Source organism: Nycticebus coucang, chromosome 12 (assembly GCF_027406575.1).
Source record: "Nycticebus coucang isolate mNycCou1 chromosome 12, mNycCou1.pri, whole genome shotgun sequence".
Lineage (NCBI taxonomy): Eukaryota > Metazoa > Chordata > Mammalia > Primates > Lorisidae > Nycticebus > Nycticebus coucang.
In genome coordinates, this window is record NC_069791.1 from 58,994,904 (window position 1) to 59,013,841 (window position 18,938).

An 18,938-nucleotide genomic window follows, 5' to 3' on the forward strand; every position below is an offset into this window, starting at 1 on the left:
ATTAGCGCTATAATACATTGCTAGATGGAAGAATGGGGATAAGTGTGATAAGTCTTTAGCTAGACAGAAGAATAGAGGTGTGTATATTTATATATAATACATACATGTACATAGATATGTATTAATGGAGTGCAGACAATGATCACATTATTCTCTTGAGAGTAAGAGCGAGATAGTTTCACAAAAGAGATTACATTTATGTGACTTTTTTTATTTTGGAGACAGTCTCACTATGTCACCCTGGGTAGAGTGCTGTGGCGTCACAGCTCACAGCAACCTTAAACTCTTAGGCTTAAGTGATTCTCTTGCCTCCCAAGTAGGTGGGACTACAGGCGCCTGCCACAACACCTGGCTATTTTTTGGTTGTAGTTGTCATTGTTGCTTTAGCTGGCTCTGGGCCAGGTTTGAACCTGCCACCCTTGGTATATGTGGCTGGCGCCGTAACCACTGTGCTATGGGTGCCGAGCCTATGTTACATTTTGAAAACCATGTAAAATAAACCAGATAGTTCTAGAATTAGCTCAAGAAGAGGCTGTGATTATACTCTCCTGTTTCATTTTTCTTCATAGAATTTATCTCTGTCCTGCATAGTGTCTCCCTCTCTTCCTCCCTCCTTCCCTTCTTTCCTTCCTTCCTTTGCCGTACAAGAATGTAAACTCTGTGAAGACAGGAATTTTGGTCTGTTTTGATTACTCTGTATCCTGAACACTGGGAATGTGCCTGATAGTAGCAGGAACTTGTACTCAAATTTGTATAAAGTGAAGCAATGAACTTTGTGAGTTCTGAAATAGTTGGCTTTTTTATAATTTTTCTTTAGTTTATTAAGAATATATCCTTAGCATTTTCTCATACTTTTACTTATTTTTGTTATTACTATATGTATTTTTGCAATGATTTCTAAATACCTCTCCTCTTCTCCATTATCTCTTAGTTTAGTCCCTATAATCTCTTATATGAACTGACCCAGCCTCCTAATTATTTTCCATGTCTTTAAACATGTCTCTTTAAATTTTTCCTTATAGACATTAGAATTATATATGTAAAACACAGAACTGGCCAGGCCATTTCTGTGCTTAAAATAAAATCTGTGTCTCAGGATGGCACACGATCCCACTATAGCTTGGCTTCAGCTACTTAGTGGGGAGTTCTCTTACCACCTCAGCATGTGATAATAATGGGCCTATTTGTTTTTCTTTGTATCACTAGTGCCTGGGACATAATACAAAATTCAGTCATTTTTTTTTTTTTTTTTTGGAAATGAATGCATATGTGTATGAAGGAATGAGTCCAATAAGTCCAATAAGAAATTTCATTGATGGGCGGCGCCTGTGGCTTAGTCAGTAAGGCGCCGGCCCTGGCCAAACTGCAACCAAAAAATAGCCGGGCGTTGTGGCAGGCGCCTGTAGTCCCAGCTACTTGGGAGGCTGAGGCAAGAGAATCGCTTAGGCCCAGGAGTTGGAGGTTGCTGTGAGCTGTGTGAGGCCACGGCACTCTACCGAGGGCCATAAAGTGAGACTCTGTCTCTACAAAAAAATAAAAATAAAAAGAAATTTCATTGAAAATGTTTTCAGTTTGGATAAAAGATAATATAAAAAATCTAATTTAACACTAGCATTTAAGAATAGCTTTTTTCTTTAGACAGCTGATTTGTCTTTCTCACTGTCTAAATTGTTCTATCCCTTGGCCTTCTTCAATTCTTCATAAAGGAATCCCCTTGGCATTTACACTGTCATTTAAGAAGGAATCCTATTTCTCATGACTTGCTTCTCTATAGCCCCTCTATCCACTCCCATCTATGTATTAGGTCTTTTCTCCCAGTGTCTTTCTTAATCGTGTTAGGGATCTGTGTGTATGCATGTGTGTCCATACCCATGTGTGGGCCTCTTTTCTGTTCTGGCTATAAGTTCTGGGTTTGAGGTTTTGCATGTAATTCTGAAACTTTTAGGATTAGATTATTTCTATAGAACATAGTGATAACCATGACCTATCTGTTTCCAACTAAAAATGATTTTTATTGTGCTTACTGTATTTTTCTTTGTCTTTTTTTTCTTAAATGTTTTTGCACACTTAGATTGAAAATCTTCAAGAACAACTTAGAGATAAGGAAAAGCAGATGAGCAGCTTGAAAGAACGAGTCAAATCCTTACAGGCTGATACCACGAACACGGACACTGCCTTGACAACTCTGGAGGAGGCCCTTGCGGAGAAAGTGAGTGACTGGCCTGGACTCTTCACAGGCACATTCCTGCTGCTTTCTCATTAATCTGAAGCTACATGTAGAATACAGAAGAAACCCCTATAGATAAAAGGGAAAACAACTCTTCTGTGCTGTTGCTGACATACATAGTGTAAAAGAGAAAGAAAATCCATTTAGTTGTTGCCAATTTAAGCATTTGCTGCTAGGCAAGATGAATTTCACACTATGTGGCAGTGGCCGAATTTTATAAAGAAACAGGCCATGTGTTCCCCATTTACTATCTTCTGAAGGCAAAGAAAATTCTTTCTATTTATGTGGTTGACTAGAATTTGGAGACATGAGAAGGCCAGACATGACCATTCTACTTTGGTACCTGATATGTTAATGGATTTCAGTTATTGCTATAATGTGCTTTCAAATCTTCTAGTCTTGACCTTGATGCTTCATTTTATCTTTCTGATTAAACTTAGTTTTTCAGGAGTGCTTTACTAAAGAAGTGGCCCAACCCCTGATCAATGTTAATGTCTTTGAAAGAGCTTTAGGGTGTCTCTTTAGGACATTTTAATTGTGCTTTTAACAAGGGATAGGGTCACCGTTTATAAGTCTCTTGGACTCAGAATGCTTCAGGCTGCCTGACAGGATCAAGGCTTGATCCTTGAATGTATTTAGAAATATCAAAATACACTTAAATTGCATTAGTTTTCAAACTTTTTGAGTATCTGTTAACAGAAGTTTTAATGGGTTCTCTTTTCTTTACCCTCTTAAGCCCGACATATCTAAATCTCCCCTCTCCTCTTTTTGTTGGTATATGAATTGTAAGATATTTGCTTTGTCTTTTAAGCAACATGTAAATTATAGTATAAAAAGAAGAAATATTTGTTATTTAAGTTTTTGAAGTGATTTAGTTATATAATTTTTTTACTTAGGAATTGTATAAATGGGAATATTCTAAAAGACTATTATAGCAATATCTAATGCTAGTTGAGATTGTAGGAAAAGAACCCTTGGAATTCAAAAGAACAAAGATTCTTGTTACAGAAAGATAGGTAGAAAGGATGGATTCTTTGAAAACTTGTCACTGTCTTTTGAATAGAGGATCAAAGTGTGAAATTTTATGAGTTAAAAGCAGAATTACAGTTATGTGATGTAAACATGAAAGGAATTTTCTCATGCCTTGATGTGTTCTCTTATCAGGAGAAGACAATTGACCGCTTAAAGGAGCAGCGGGACAGAGATGAGCGAGAGAAGCAAGAGGAAATTGATAACTACAAAAAAGATCTTAAGGACTTGAAAGAGAAAGTCAGCCTGTTACAAGGCGATCTCTCAGAGAAAGAGGTTATAATCTCCAAAGTGGAATTATTTTGTTTGCTTAATTATTGTGTTGTGTGTATATGTTGTTGGTGTTTATATAACACATGTGAAAAAGCATTTGCTGAAGATTTTCTAAATACTCTTACAGCAGGTTTTAAAAAATACCTTAAGAGATATTTCAGGGAGCTTTGCAGAGACATAGTAGATTAGTTTGTGCATTTCCTAAGTCTTACTTTGTTTGAGATGGTTTCTTTATTTTCATGGCATTTTTATAAATCCTAAAATAACTGAAACTCAGTTACACTTGGTGAAATATTATGTTGAAGGTAAGAAAGGTGACAAAGGAGTATGCAAATGGAGGTAAATTTATTAATAACAACTATTGAAGTCCATTAACAGCTGTTCTGTTATGTGACTTTTCATGTACTTTATCTTGCTTTTGGAGAATCCTGTTAATATGACTAAATAGCAAAATGCCTAATGCCATGTGATCAGATAATAATGCGTGAGCTTTAGGGGTTTCCTCTGGATTTATGTTACCTTTAGAAAATTTTGTGGAAATTTAAGTTTCTAAAAGAATTTTTCTTCAAAAAGAGAAAAATGTTTTACTTTAGAGTTTATGTAGCTATTAAAATTGACTACTTGTATTCACAAAGATTAATCTACTTTTCTTTATGAGAATGGATATGTATGGATAAAATGCTTTATTTTGCTTTTCAGTTGGGTAATATTTCTTACAAATCCATCCTATTTAGTTAGGACTTGAAAGTTAAAGCTAATGTTGTTTTATATTTCATGAATACTCTTGAAATGGAAATATGTCAGTATATTAGGTAGTAGAAAGTAATTACATATCACCATGATAATAAATTTTAATGTTTACGTGTCCATAGTTAGTATTTATTCTAGGTGTGTGTTGCTTCTTTTAGGCTTCACTCTTAGATCTGAAAGAGCATGCGTCTTCCCTGGCTTCCTCAGGACTGAAAAAGGACTCACGGCTTAAGACACTAGAGATTGCTTTGGAGCAAAAGAAGGAAGAGTGTCTGAAAATGGAATCACAGTTGAAAAAGGTTAAAGAAAAAAATTTCACATTTTCTTGCTGTGCTTTAAGTAAGAACATGGTAGATAACATATTTATGGGGATTAATTTACCATTAGAGTAATAATCCCCCAAAGTTCAAATACCATGTATCATACTTAATTCTCTTAGCATTCTTATTCTTATTTATTTTATTCACAAGAATCTCTAAACTCTTAGAAAATGGACAGATTAGTGGAATATTAAAATACGCAGTTCCCTGTGGGTGAAATATGAGACCAAAATGTAAAAATCTGTTACCTTCTTCTTCGTTTTTTTTTTTTTTTTTGAGACAGAGTCTCAAGCTGTCGCCTTGGGTAGAGTGCCATGATGCCATAGCATAGCTCATAGCAACCTCCAACTCGGGCTCAAGCGATCCTCTTGCCTCGTTTTTTCTATTTTTGGTAGACAGGGTCTCACTTTTGCTCAGACTGGTCTTGAACTCATGAACTCAAGCAATCCACGCACCTCGGCCTCCCTAGGTGCTAGTATTACAGGCGTGAGCCACTGCGCCCAGCCATAGTTACCTTCTATTATCAGATTTCCTAGAGGGAAATAATGTAACAGTGACAGTCACCTGCATTGGTGACATGGTGCAGATATTTGCTATCTGTTTCTTTGATTTATACCTCTTGTATATTTACATAGTAGTTTATAGTTTCCTGAACACCTTCATGTTTATTATCTTTGTGCTACCAATGCTGTGGGAATTGGAATTGAAACTTTTGAGTTTCATTAAGTGGATCCAGGTCACGTGATTACTAATAAATATGGGTACAGCCTATCTTGAGACTTCTAGTTTTGTTCCCCTTCCATGTATTGGGTGTATTTAACATGAAACCCTCATTTATGAAATGCCAAAATTGAAATCATATTTCAAAGTGAAAGAAAAGAAAAAATCTAGGATCTTAAAGTTACTTTTAAGTTAGGAGAGTACTTTTTTAAAAAAAATTTTATTATTAAATCATAGCTGTGTACATTAAAGAGATCATGGGGCACCATACACTGGTTTTATAGACCATTTGACATATTTTTATCACACTGGTTAACATAGCCTTCCTGGCATTTTCTTAGTTATTGTGTTAAGACATTTATATTCTACATTTACTAAGTTTCACATGTACCCTTGTAAGATGCACCGTAGGTGTAATCCCACCAATCACCCTCCCTCCGCTTATCCTCCCCTCTCCGAGAGTACTTTTTATTGAGATGAAGGATTTCACTTAAAAAGCAACTCAGATTTGATAGTCGGCTTTGGTTTTTGTTCTTCAATAAAAGGGTAGATGTGATTTTTTCATTTAACATCTAAATATTGAATTTACACATGAAGTTATTTATATGTATTTAGAGTTATAAAACTGAGTGATAACTATCTAGAGCAGCGGTTCTCAACCTGTGTGTAGTGACCCCTTTGTAACAATGAAAATACATCATGGCATTAGGAAAGTTGAAAACCATTGATCTAGAGTAAAATTAGTCATTAACATTCTAAAACTAAACTCCCCTGTTTATATCGTTCTCACATTTGTTTTTTTCTTTTGGCTCTTTCTGTATATCTTGATGATTCTGTAGTTGGTCATTTATGTGGTCTAGTATATTTCAGGCTTTATGTATAGGAAAAGCCTTTTCCTTTTATGAGGAAAAACAAAGTTCTCTTTGGGTGGAGGAAATAGGTAGCTTTCTTCTCTTTTAATTCATTGCCTACCCCCCCCCATGGCTGTTTTTCTATTCATATTTTCCTATGTTTCATTCTGGAAAATTGTTCCTTTTCATTTTAAGTTATTACTGATACTTTCCTAGTATATTGCTTCCACAATATCCTTCTCTGAGAAAGAGTTTATTATAGTTTTTTGTCTGTTTGTTTTTTAAGAGACAGAGTCTCACTTTGTTGCCCTCTGTAGAATGCTGTGGCGTCACAGCTCACAGCAACCTCCAGCTCTTGGGCTTAGGTGATTCTCCTGTCTCAGCCTCCCAAGTAGCTGGGACTACAGGTGCCCACCACAAGGCCTGACTGTTTTTTTGTTGCAGTTTGGCCGGGGCTGGGTTTGAACCTGCCACCTCCAGCAAATGGGGCCATTGCCCTACTCCTTTGAGCCACAGGTGCCGCCTTATCAATTGTACTTTTTTTAGAAAAAACATTTAAGTGGTTGCCCTAGGGTTTGCAACATGCATTTTAGGTAATCTAAGTTCTCATTCAAATAATACTATCCTACTTCACATATAGTGCTGGTACAACGGGGTATTCCCAGTTCCTTCTTTTCTTCCCTTATGATGCTGTTAGTACTCATTTCATTTACCCAAGTGCTGTAATCCAATACATTGTTACTTTAAACAGGTGTCTTTTAGATAGTTTAAGAATAAGAAAAATGAAAAATGCAATTTTATCTTCATTTATTGCTTATCCAATTTTCTTCCTTTCTTTTATATATCTGAGTTTTTAACCTATATTATTTTCCCTGAAGAACTTTTAACACTTTTTAATTCTCATGGCAGTGAATTACTGAGTTTTTGTTTGTCTAGAAAAGTCTTTTTTTTTTTTTTGAGAAAGTTTCACTTTGTTGCCCTGTGTAGAGTGCTATGGTGCCATAGCTCACAGCAACTTCAGACTCTTGGGCTCAAGTGATTCTCTTGCCTCAGCCTCTCGAGTAGCTGAGACCTCAGGTGCCTGGCAAGTTTTTAGAAATGGGGTCTCACTCTTACTCAGGCTGGTCTTGAACTCGTGTGCTCAGACAATCTACCTGCCTCTGCCTCCCAGAGTGCTAGGATTATAGGCATGAGCCACCGTGCCTGGCCCTGAGAAGTCTTTATTTCTCCTTAACTATTAGAGGATAATTACACTGGATCTAGAATTCTAGGTGTTGTCATTGACCCCCAACACTGTAAATATTTCACTCTATTCTCTTTTTCCTAATGTGGTTTCTGATAAGAAGTCAGTTGTAATTCTTAACATTGTTCCTCTGTAGGTAAGATATCTTTTTCCTGTGACTTCTTTCAAGTTATTTCTCTTTGCCTTTGGTTTTCTGCAGTTTGAATATGATATGCCCAAGTCTAGATTTTTGGTATTTATCCTGCTTGATGTTCATTGATTCCTGGGTTGCTGTATGTCATCAATTTTGGAAAATTTCCAGCCATTATTATTTTAAAGTATTTCTTCTGCTCCTCTATTTTCCTTCTGGTATGTTATGAAGTGCCTTTAGCCTCAGCTACTCAGGAGGCTGAGGCAGGAGGATCACTTGAGTCTAGGAGTTCAAGACTGCAGTGAGCTGTGATCACACCACTGCACACAACAGAGTGAGATTCTGTCTCTAAAAAACTAACATACCTAGTTATGAATGTTGTATCTTTTGTTATTACTACACAGTTCTTGTATGTTCTGTGCTTTTTTTTCTTTCGTTTTGTTTGCATTTCAGTTTAAGACTTTTTTATTTACTTATGTTCAAGCTCACTAATTCTTTCTTCAGCCATGTCCAGTCTACTGATGAGCCTATTAAATGCATTCTTCGTTTTTTATGGTTTTGATTTATAGTATTTACTTTTAATTCTTTTTTTTTTACTTTTGATACTTTATTAGAGATTCCATCTCTCCACTTATATTACCCAACTATTCTTGGATGTTGTCTACTTTTTACATTAGAACCTTTATCACATTACATGGTTAAATACCCACACTAAAAATTCCAATTGTCTATGTCAAATGTCTGAATCTGGTTCTAAAGCTTTCCAAATTTCTTTGGACTATATTTTTTTCTTGCTTTTTGCCTGTCTTCTTTTTGTCGAAAGCTGAGCATGATATATCAAAGTGTAGAAACTGAGATAAAGAGGACTATATTGTAAGGTGGGAGGATTTTTTTTTTTTTGGTTTGTTTTTGTTTTTCTTTTTTGTAATCTGACTAGAAGTTCCACAGGATTTAATGCTGGGCATAGGTGCCAAAGTTTTCAAATTTTTATAATGTCTTTGTTTCTCCTTTTGACTTTGAGGTTCCCTCTTTACAGAGAATCTGTTTCTTGTAGCTCTTTTGCCTGTAATCCACTGTTAATATTCTGGAGCCTTTTGGTATGGTGGTAACATGAACATGGAGGGAAGGGTAAAAGTTCTATAATCTTATGAACATTTGTTTTTGACTCTGATTTTTTAAAATTGAAGCTTTTAGAAAAACTTTATAAATTGTTAACTTTTATTTTTCTTGCTTATCCTACTTTTAAACTGTTTCCTCTACTTTTCTTTCTTCTGTTCTTCCTGACCCCTCTCACATCCTGAAATACTGGTGAGCCACTCCTTCAAGCCAGTGACCGACCTGAAAAAGTGTTATTCTGAAGTCCTGAGTAATGATTTTTTCCTGTATTTTGCACAAATGACTTTTCACTACTCTTTGGAGGAGTGAATATACTTAACCTTCTCATCTTTCCCTTCCTCAAATAAGACCTCCTGATTTCTCGTCTCGTCTCTTCTCTTCTTTTCTCTTCTCTTTTCGATAATTTCTTTTTGATGTATGTTGGGATGAATGCAAAGTAGAAAAATTTTTATATAACCAAAATTCTCCCCTAAACTTTGGGAAAGGTTTGCATTTCTGTTTCTTTTGCTTTGCTTTGTTTCTAGTGGGTTAATTCATTCAGGCTGCTTCTCTTTCCTTTGTTTGTACCATGTTGTGGCTTCTAACCACACCAGTTTAAGGGTGAATTTTGTTAACACAGTAAAATACATGTCTGCCAACATAACCTCCTTTAAAGACCATGCTTAGTAACTGAATTTTCACAACTAATAAAATCTAAAACCTGAAACAAAAGAAATTGGTAAAGAACTTAATCTTCAAAGTACAGCTGTTCCTTTCACAGAGCATTTATCTCAATTTACATAAACATCTCTCCTTCCCTCAAGGTACTCTGTAGTATAAATATCTCTCCTTTACTCAGGGTAATTCACAAAGCTTTCTTTTCTCAGTATATATATTTACCCCTTTAAGGGGTGGGTGGGTGGGTGTGTCTGTGTGTGTGGGGGGTTGTTTTTCTTTTTTTTTAGATAGCATCTTGCTCTGTTGCCTGGGGTAGAGTACAATGGTGTCATCATAGCTCACTATAACCTAAAATTCCTGGGTTCAAGAGAGCCTTCTCTTGCAGCCCCTGAGTAACTGGGACACCACGTGCATGCTACTACAGTCAATGTAATTTTTGTATTTTTTTGTAAAGGTCATGTCTCACCATGTCAGGCTGGTCTCAAACACCTGGCATTAGCCTCTCAGAGTACTAGGATTACAGGTGTGAGCCACTGGGCCTGGCATCATTCAGTATTCTTGATCATCATGTGGGCTATATGTAAGCTTGGGCTTGTATTTAATTACTAATTATTTTCTCTTCTTCCTAATCATTCTTCTTTTCCTACTATTTATGTCTGTGGGCTATTTTAAATCAAACAAAGTAGTCCCCTGCTTTGTGCATATTTATTTTTTCTACAAATATTTGAGTTTCTACTTTCTGTTAGTTGCTATACTGGGCACTGAGGATATAATGGTGAAAAAGACCCGTCTCTTGACCTCATAGAATCTATAGTTTTTGTTAGTGAAAATAGAGGCTCAAGTAGGTAATTATAAATCTCAGGATGTGATAGAAGCTAATATCAAAGGGAACTCATCTAGGTCAGGGTCATGGAAGACCGCCGAACAGAAGAGACATTTATTAATCTTACCAGCATATGCGAAGGCCCAGAATCCAGTAGTTAAATTTATGGAGTTACAAGTACTATATCTATAATAAATGATTAGAAATCAGAGCTATTTCAAGAACATTGTCTATCAACTGGCCTTCAGATTTGTTTACACAGTTGTCTTTTGTACCCCTAATCCAAGTCCTCTCCTGTTGCCTATTTTATCACCTCCTTTCTTTGTGGATACTGGGAATTTTCTCAGTTACTCCTGCTTTTGATTACATCTTCAGTCTCTTCTTTGCTCCTTTGTCCTCTTTTTTGTTTTCAGCTTTCTCTAAAGTATCTCCTTATCTTGATACTTCTCATACACTCTTCTGTCCTCCCTTTCTATTAGGCATACTTTATTTAGAAAGCATTCATAGGTGGGCATGGTGGTGTGTGTCTTTAGCCTCAGCTACTCAGGAGGCTGAGGCAGGAGGATCACTTGAGTCTAGGGGTTCAAGACTGCAGTGAGCTGTGATCACACCACTGCACACAACAGAGTGAGATTCTGTCTCTAAAAAACTAAAGAAACTTATCCCCTTTTCATGCCTATGAAGTATTGACTACTGCAGGAATTTCCTTCCTACTGTTAACAACTCAGAAACTGGCAAAACAATGTGAAACAACCGATTTTAAACACTGAACAGTATAGAACAGTGATCTCTTTTTACCTCCCAAACTTGTATAGTTTTTGTTTCTTAAGCTATACTTCACAAGTATGCCAAAGGACTTATCTTAAAAGAATAGCTATTACTTTCACAAAGCCTTCAGTTCAATTTACATAAACATTCCCATACTCCAGAAAGTTTGCTTTGGAGCTTCCCAAAGTATTTCCTGAGAATATGTGTTTCTTCCTTTAAAAACTTTTTAGGCCATCTTAAGGCACTAAATATGTCCTGTTGTCTTTTATATAAGAAAAAACATCTTGGCCTTTGCATTCTCATTAAGTATGTTATACATCAGTAGAGGCTTTAGAGATTCAGGAGGAAAATGAAGGACTTGAAAATTAGTTTTTGATTATTGAAGGAGTTTTCCAAAATGGATGACAATATTAGTTGACTTTTATACCAGGATCTTGAACAAAAATTCTTTTCTCAGTTCTAAGTGTGGGTTTTGATTTCTGACTTCATTTGTCTGTCTCATATTATCTTGTGAATTCCTGAATCCATGGATGAGGGAAATACCTGTGTGGTATAGCCATTTTCTTAAGCTAACTTATGTATCTTAAGCTAACTGTTGTATCTGTATGGTTCTTGATATTCCAGGCTGCATGATTCACACATGTTCAAGAAAGCAGAAATAGAAAATGGAAATAGAAGTTAGTGCCTATTGGCAATTTGGTCTCAGCACTGGTAGTAGCAGATCAACACAAGTCCCTGGTGGTACCTCTGATGTTTTCTTGGAAAGATTAGCAGCAGTCCAGTGGCTTATTAGTGCATCTCACTAAACTCTGGAGCATCCCTTGGATTACAGTGATTTTTTTGTCCCTCACTTGATCGTAGCCAAAAGGTTGAGAAGTTATGATATTTGGCCTAATAATGAGTATCCAGAGATATATGTAGTATTGGTTTGAAAACTAATCCATTTGGGCAAAACTCAATAGAAATCAAGTAGGTAGGAGGGGTTGGGTAAATTCATACCTAACGGGTACAATGTACACTTTCTAGGTGAAGGGCATACATAAAACTTTGATGTAAAATGTACAAAAGCAAACTATCCAAGCAAAACGTGTATGCCTCTGTAATATTCTGAAATAAAAAAATTCTTAGGTGGTGCCTGTGGCTCAGTGGGTAGGGCGCCGGCCCCATATACCAAGGGTGGCAGGTTCAAACCCTTCCCTGGCCAAACTGCAACAAAAAATAGTCGGGCGTTATGGTGGGTGCCTGTAGTCCCAGCTACTCGGGAGGCTAAGGCAAGAGAATCATCTAAGCCCAGGAGTTGGAGGTTGCTGTGAGCTGTGTGACACCATGGCACTCTACTGAGGGCGATAAAGTGAGACTCTACCAAAAAAAAAAAAAAAAAAAAAAATTCTTAAAGGAAGCAAATCCATTTGGAATGTAATATAATTCTCCATTTATTACTAATCTTTTGTTTATGTAATTCTTAATCAGATAAAGCCTTATAAATTGAAGACTAGCTATGAGATATTTGATACTACTCTATTTAAATTGGAATATGCATGTTTCTTTGGGACATGGTTTGCCCATTGCTGCCACATGTATATCTGACAGAATGGGGACATTTTTCTTTGTAGGCGCATGAGGCTACATTGGAAGCCAGAGCCAGTCCCGAAATGAGTGACCGAATACAGCAATTGGAGAGAGAGATTACCAGGTACAAAGATGAAACCAGCAAAGCTCAGGCAGAAGTTGACCGCCTCTTAGAAATCTTGAAGGAGGTGGAAAATGAGAAGAATGACAAAGACAAGAAGATAGCAGAGTTGGAAAGGTAAGGAGAGGGGAAGCTGAATGGGACTTTATAACAGGTTAGGAAAGTAAAAGCATGGTTTTAAAACTGTATTTTGGGGGGATATACTTTTTGACATATCCGGCTCTGGATTTAATTTCCTGGGTTCTTGATATTTCTTTATTATCTACTTTTTATTCTAAGTCAGTGTAAATTCTTTGTTGCAGTATCTAAAAGGCAAGATGGAGAAGGAATAAATTGGGAAGGTATGGACTTCAACATCATTGACAAAAAAAGAAAGTGTCCATTAAGAAGTTAAAGTTTTTTACTGGCTAATCAAGAGTGATTTTACTGGCTTTTGAATTATTTATTTCTCTATACAATGAGGAAATGATCTTCAAGTGTAACGAGTTAATTTTTTATCATTGGTTTAGACCTTTTTTGTTGAGTTAATGCTCTTTGGGGCTATGAATGTTTAGAGTTTTCACATACTGTTGAAAAGCAAGCTATTACCTTAGTGCATAGATCAAAATTGGAAGGAGGGATATTGAAGATAATTTGGGAGACTTGAATGTGATTTTTATGGAGCTGTGACTCAGTTCTTCAAAATATGCTGGGTTTTAATAGCTACAACCAGATATAACTCTCTTATAATTTAGGGGGCATTTTTATCTTATTAGAATATTTTTAATTAAAGATTAAGCATGTATCTCTTAACCTCATCTTTTACACTACATGTTTAATATAAATCCCCAAGTATATACAAATAGCTTTTCCAGTAGAGCTTTGTTAATTACCCATATTCTGAATAGCGAGAAAGACTGACAGTGACAGAATGAAGTCACCACTCATGTGGCTCCTTTAGGAGTGATCCTTAGGAATAATTTATTTCCATGCTCTTGAAGGCCGAGAAATATTAGGCTATTCCCATAATTTTTTTACATTTTGGGGGTTACTAGTAGACTTGATACATGTATTTCCCCTGAAGTTATTATCTCCTGTTGTATACCTATAGAATTTAAATTTTTAAGAAATTAAAACAAAGTCCATCCCTCACAGTTTTTCTTCACTGTACTGAAAGTGTGAATAATGTGGGCTCGTTACTTGCTCACTTATTTTGACATTAACTCTATTTGTTTCTTTAGTTTTGAATGAATACGTTCTTTAAATGAGAATTTAAAAATTACCAGAGCCACAAGATTATCTGTGTTTTTGTACGTCTTCCACTGTACCCTTTCTTGCAACACAAACACACATATTCATGGGCTGCATACATGAATACATACCTCTCTCTGCTTTCACATGGGCCTGAAATCAGCAGCAGCACTACATAGATGTTAAAATACAATACTTTTGATTAACGACTTCCCACTAAGTATATTTCAGAAAAGAAATTCCTTGAGAAAGTTTCATTTTATGGTTTGATTTCTTATGTTAGAATCAACATTTGAAAGTATTGCTTGCTACTCCAGGCAGCTTGCTTGAAAAATGTTTTTGGTTCTTTTTTGGCTCTAATACTGATTTGGGAGATGGATTTGAATTGAAGGAGAATAAGAAATAGGACAAAGTCTATATTTGATATCCAAAGTGTGCACCAAATAGCAGCTTTTATTAACCACTATACTTCTCACATTTTGAAAATTAGAAGTGATCTATTCTTTTCCACAGAATATAACTCTTATAAGTTGGAAAAGGCACTATACAGTTTTGTCCTCTGGTCATGCAGGGTTATAATTTTGTTTTAGGATTTGACACAATTTCTTGGCTGCTGAAATAAAAGAAACAGCCTTCCTAACTCAAGTTTTTGCTACCAACTTTGTAATTTGTTACTCAGTAACTTAAAGTATTGAATAAATAGTAGAATTGTAGAATTTGTGAAAGCGATTTACCATTGCATTTTATGGAAGAGTAAACAAGAGCCAGATAAAGTTATCCTTGAAGTTACATACGAGCCAGAACTAATAGAATGGGGAATGGAGTTTTTAAATTTCAACTCAGTTTTCTTTCTGTTTTGCCAAGGCTAGTTATGTTCTTTGAAGATTTACTGGCAACTGTTTTTTGAATGTTTCCTACCCATCTGATTTATATTTTTGCCCCATATTGACCCAATGTATTATTATTATTATTATTATTATTATGACTTTTTGTTATAGAGTCTTACTCTGTTGCCCTTGGTAGAGTGCTGTGGCATCATAGCTCACAGCAACTTCAAACTCTTGGGCTTAAGAGATCCTCTACCTTCAGATTGCTGAGTAACTGGGAATACAGGTGTGAACCATCACACTTGGTTAGTTTTTTTATTTTTAGTAGAGACAGGATCTTGCTCTTGCTCGGGCTGGTCTCGAACTCCCGAGCTCAAGCGATCCACCTGCCTTGGCCTCCCAGAGTGCTGAGTAATATTATAGGTATGAGCACCCAGCCAAAACCCAATGTCTTAAGTAGAAGTGGCTGTCTTTAGTATTGTGGGTTGCTTGCTTAGAAACTAAGGGAGATTTTAGTTTTACTTATACTCTTGAAAGGCATTTTTTTTTTTTTTGCAGTTTTTTGGCTGTGGCCGGGTTTGAACCTGTCACCTCCCGTATATGGGGCTGGTGCCCTACTCCTTGAGCCATGGGCGCCACCCTGAAAGGCATTTTTATAAACTAAGCTCTGCTTATTCTACAAGATAATCAATACATTCCATGTCGATGATAGTTGGGATTATATTATATCTTTTGTTCCCAGATTTAGAACTGATTTGCATGTGTATGACTGTGTGTTTCTTACTAACCGTTTGCTTCTTGTGTTGCCATTCCACTATTTCCTACGTGTGGGTGTCCGTCTCCATGTAATTTATTATTTGAGTTTTGTCGTCTTTCTTTTTGTCTTATCATGTCCTGTTCCACTGGGGTTTTTGGTGTCTGTCTGTTGATATATGTGTATTCCCTCTCCCCTTGGCCATGCTGTTTCTCAGAAAGCCAGTTTCCCGCAAAGTGTACCCTCCACTCCAGGTTTCTGTCCCTGTACCATCAGGGGGGTTTGTTTGGGACTTCCTGGGAAAGTGAGTGTTACGTAAGGCTACAGTCTTATGCTAGAGTGAATTGCTACTGCTGCTCTTGCTACTGCTGGGGCTTGCTGGGAGTTTTGCTTGATCAGAATTAAAGAACAGCCCGTTATACGCCAAGTGGAGCTCTACCTTTTGGGTACCCTACTTTTGGGTAAAATCAATCTGTATTTCCTCTGATGGAGTTAAGACATTGTTAGTTGTGATTGTTTTATTCTTTGCTTTGGCCCATCTTTTATGTGGTGGTTCTTATGCTGGAATGCCCTTTCAGTAGCCCCCTAACTGATGTAACTATAGTGCCATCCTGTAATTCAGCATGTAGAATTTTTTCTTAAGGGTGTTTATCAACCTTCTAAGCACAAAAATTAATGCAGATTATTATAATCATTAAATTCAAGAAAGTTCATAGTACTATTTGCATTTCATAATACTTCTCATGTAAAATATTCAATATTAAAAGGTTTAGATTATGTCATGAAGAATTCCCAGACCTATTCTTTGTGGTCTAGAGAAATAAACAATTAGTCCCTTTCCATGCTGGCTCTTACAGAAAGTAATAGTTGTCAGAGATGATTTAGTATTGTACTACTCTTGACCTACTGCAATTTTAAAAGGAGGATTAGGTAAAGTGACCTATACATCTGCAAATAGAAAGTGTTTTCCCAAGTAAGTCTAAGAACTACTACTTATAAGTTCATATTCTATTCTGTGGTGTATACCAGTTAGAATTCAGTGAGAGAAGCAGAACAGGAAGGCTATACATGTGCGTGCATGCACACACACACATACACATAAACACACACAGAGAAATATACATCCATCTATTCAGAGATTACAAGGAATTGTCTTGAATGGTTGTGGGGCTGGCTAAGGAGGACTGAAATCCCCGTGGCAGGCTGTCAGAAAGGAGGGAGCGTGAGCAGGAATGACTGCAGGCACATGCCAAAGCTATGGGAGAGGCCAGCATCTTCTTTCTCTTTAGGGAAACCTCAGCCCTGTTCTTAAGACCTTCCAAAAGATTCCTGTATGCCCACTCAGGTTTTCTAGGATTATCTCCCTTACTCAAAATCATCAGTGCCTTTAATAACTTCAGAGCAATATCTAGGTTAACGTTTGACGAAATAACTGGGCACTATAGCCTAGCCAAGTTAAAACTTCAAGAAAGTCATCATCTGGCAGTTCTGGATGGTCTAGATGTAATAAAAAAGCCAAGCTGGACTGGAAATGTTTTTATATTGTAAGTAGATAGATTAGCCCACGAACCTGGAATGTGATTGAGAGTTTCTCTCCTAAATGAGCATTTCAAAGTTTCTGTTTGCTTTTCATTGGCATAGTGTTTAAAATATTTAGAGAGAATAATACTGTGGAGACTGATAGAATCCTGATAGTATTTTTTCAAACTCCAGAAAAAATTGTTTATTGTTTGCTCTTTTACAGCTGCTGTCCCTTTTAGTTAAATACCCATGTTATAGCACTAAACTGGGAACATTGTCCCCTTTGTCATTTATTATATTATGCCTTATAATTTTGCCTTTTTATTTGCTTTGTTATCCTTTTTAAGACCAAAATCATCAATGAATTCAAAGTTTAGTGTTTACAACAAAAGTCCTTCGTTTTGCTGTAATATGAGGTTTATTTTGATTAAATTCAATATGGCATTCAGAAAGTTTTATAATTATATAACTCACAAGAAAATCTTCTGATTTCATGTGAGTTAAGTAAGGCTACAGTCTTATGCTAGAGTGAATTGCTACTGTTGCTCTTGCTATTGCTGGGGCTTGCTGGGAGTTTTGCTTGATCAAAAATCTTCTGATTTTCATGTGAGTTAGATATCAAGGATTGCCTTTGGTTTATTGAAGTTAGGAATTTTCAATGATCTGAAAAAATAGAGTTTATTATTATGTGATCTAAAGAATTATTAGAATATGTGAATTTACTCTATTTCCTTTTTTTTTTTTTTTTTTGAGACAGAGTCTCAAGCCATCACCCTGGGTAGAGTGCAGTGGCGTCACAGCTCACAGCAACCTCAAACTCCTAGGCTTGAGCAATTCCCTTGCCTCAGCCTCCCAAGCAGCTAGGACTACAGGCACCCGCCATACTGCTCGGCCATTTTTTGGTTGTAGTTTTCATTGTTGTTTGGCAGGCTGGACTGGATTCGAACCTGCCAGCTCTGGTGTGTGTGGCTGGTGCCCTAGCCGCTTGAGCTACAGGTGCCAAGCCTCTGTTTCCTTTTTTGAGGGAATATAAGAACTGAGATTTTAATGGTTATAGTGTTTACTTTGAGGTGTATTTGGAAATTTAGCAGAGGGATTATTTATGTGTTAGTGAGGAAAGACTTATTTGATAAAGTGATGTTTGAGTAAACACTTAAAGGAGATTATCTGTAAAAAATCTTCAGAGGCTCTTAAAAAACCTAAAACCCAGTAATTTTATTTAGGTATAATTTACATAAAATAAAACGGCACCCATTTTAAGCTTATTCGAGATTTAATAAATGTATATGTCCCTCTTCTGCCTTTGAAGTATGTCTCCTCCCATTCCTAGCCATAGACCCTGCAGATCCCGGAACCACTGTTTAAATTAATTTTATACATTATGCTTCACTCTCTGTTTTCCTTTTTTGCTTTGGAGTTCCGAATAGAATAGATTATACCAACCAAACAGCCATTTTCCCTTCTATTCTATTCTAACACAACCCTGAGAGTGTGGATATTTCCCTACATGCCCAGGAGAAGATTCTGATTCATTTAAGCCGGTTGGGATAGTATCATTTTCTTTTCTGGTGACTAGTTACTCATTGAGCATATAATGTATGAATGATTTGAGGGAAAGACCACAGGGAGCCTTCTGGGAATGATTTTCTTATGAGAAAGACTTGTAAGAATATAGGTGACACTCCCTCCCCCTTTTTTTTTTTTTTTTGAGGCAGAGTCTCTCTGAGTTGCCCTGAATATAGAGTGCCATGGTGTCGAAGCTCACAACAACCTTAAAGTCTTGGGGTTAAGCGATCCTCTTGCCTCAGCCTCCCAAGTAGCTGGGACTATAGGCCCTGCCACATGCCCAGCTAGTTTTTCTATTTTGGATAGAGACAGGGTCTCACTCTTGGCTTAGGTTGGTCTCTCTCAGAGTGCTGGTATTACAATCGTGAGTCACCATGCCTGGCCTTTTCATAAATCTTCTAAAATATGTTTGTAAATTTGAACTAGTTAATAGGATAATATTT

General features: G+C 36.6%; 1 protein-coding gene across 13 annotated transcripts in view; it reads left to right on the plus strand.

The window, feature by feature from the left end:
- ERC1 (ELKS/RAB6-interacting/CAST family member 1) overlaps positions 1-18,938 on the plus strand; it is a 663,469-nt gene that overhangs the window by 275,270 nt on the left and 369,261 nt on the right. For all 13 annotated transcript variants that reach the window (XM_053557122.1, XM_053557121.1, XM_053557120.1 and 10 more), the window contains 4 exons: positions 2,072-2,209; positions 3,392-3,532; positions 4,438-4,578; positions 12,521-12,714. In XM_053557122.1, coding sequence (XP_053413097.1) covers positions 2,072-2,209; positions 3,392-3,532; positions 4,438-4,578; positions 12,521-12,714 — 614 coding nt within the window. The remainder of the gene's footprint in view (positions 1-2,071; positions 2,210-3,391; positions 3,533-4,437; positions 4,579-12,520; positions 12,715-18,938) is intronic.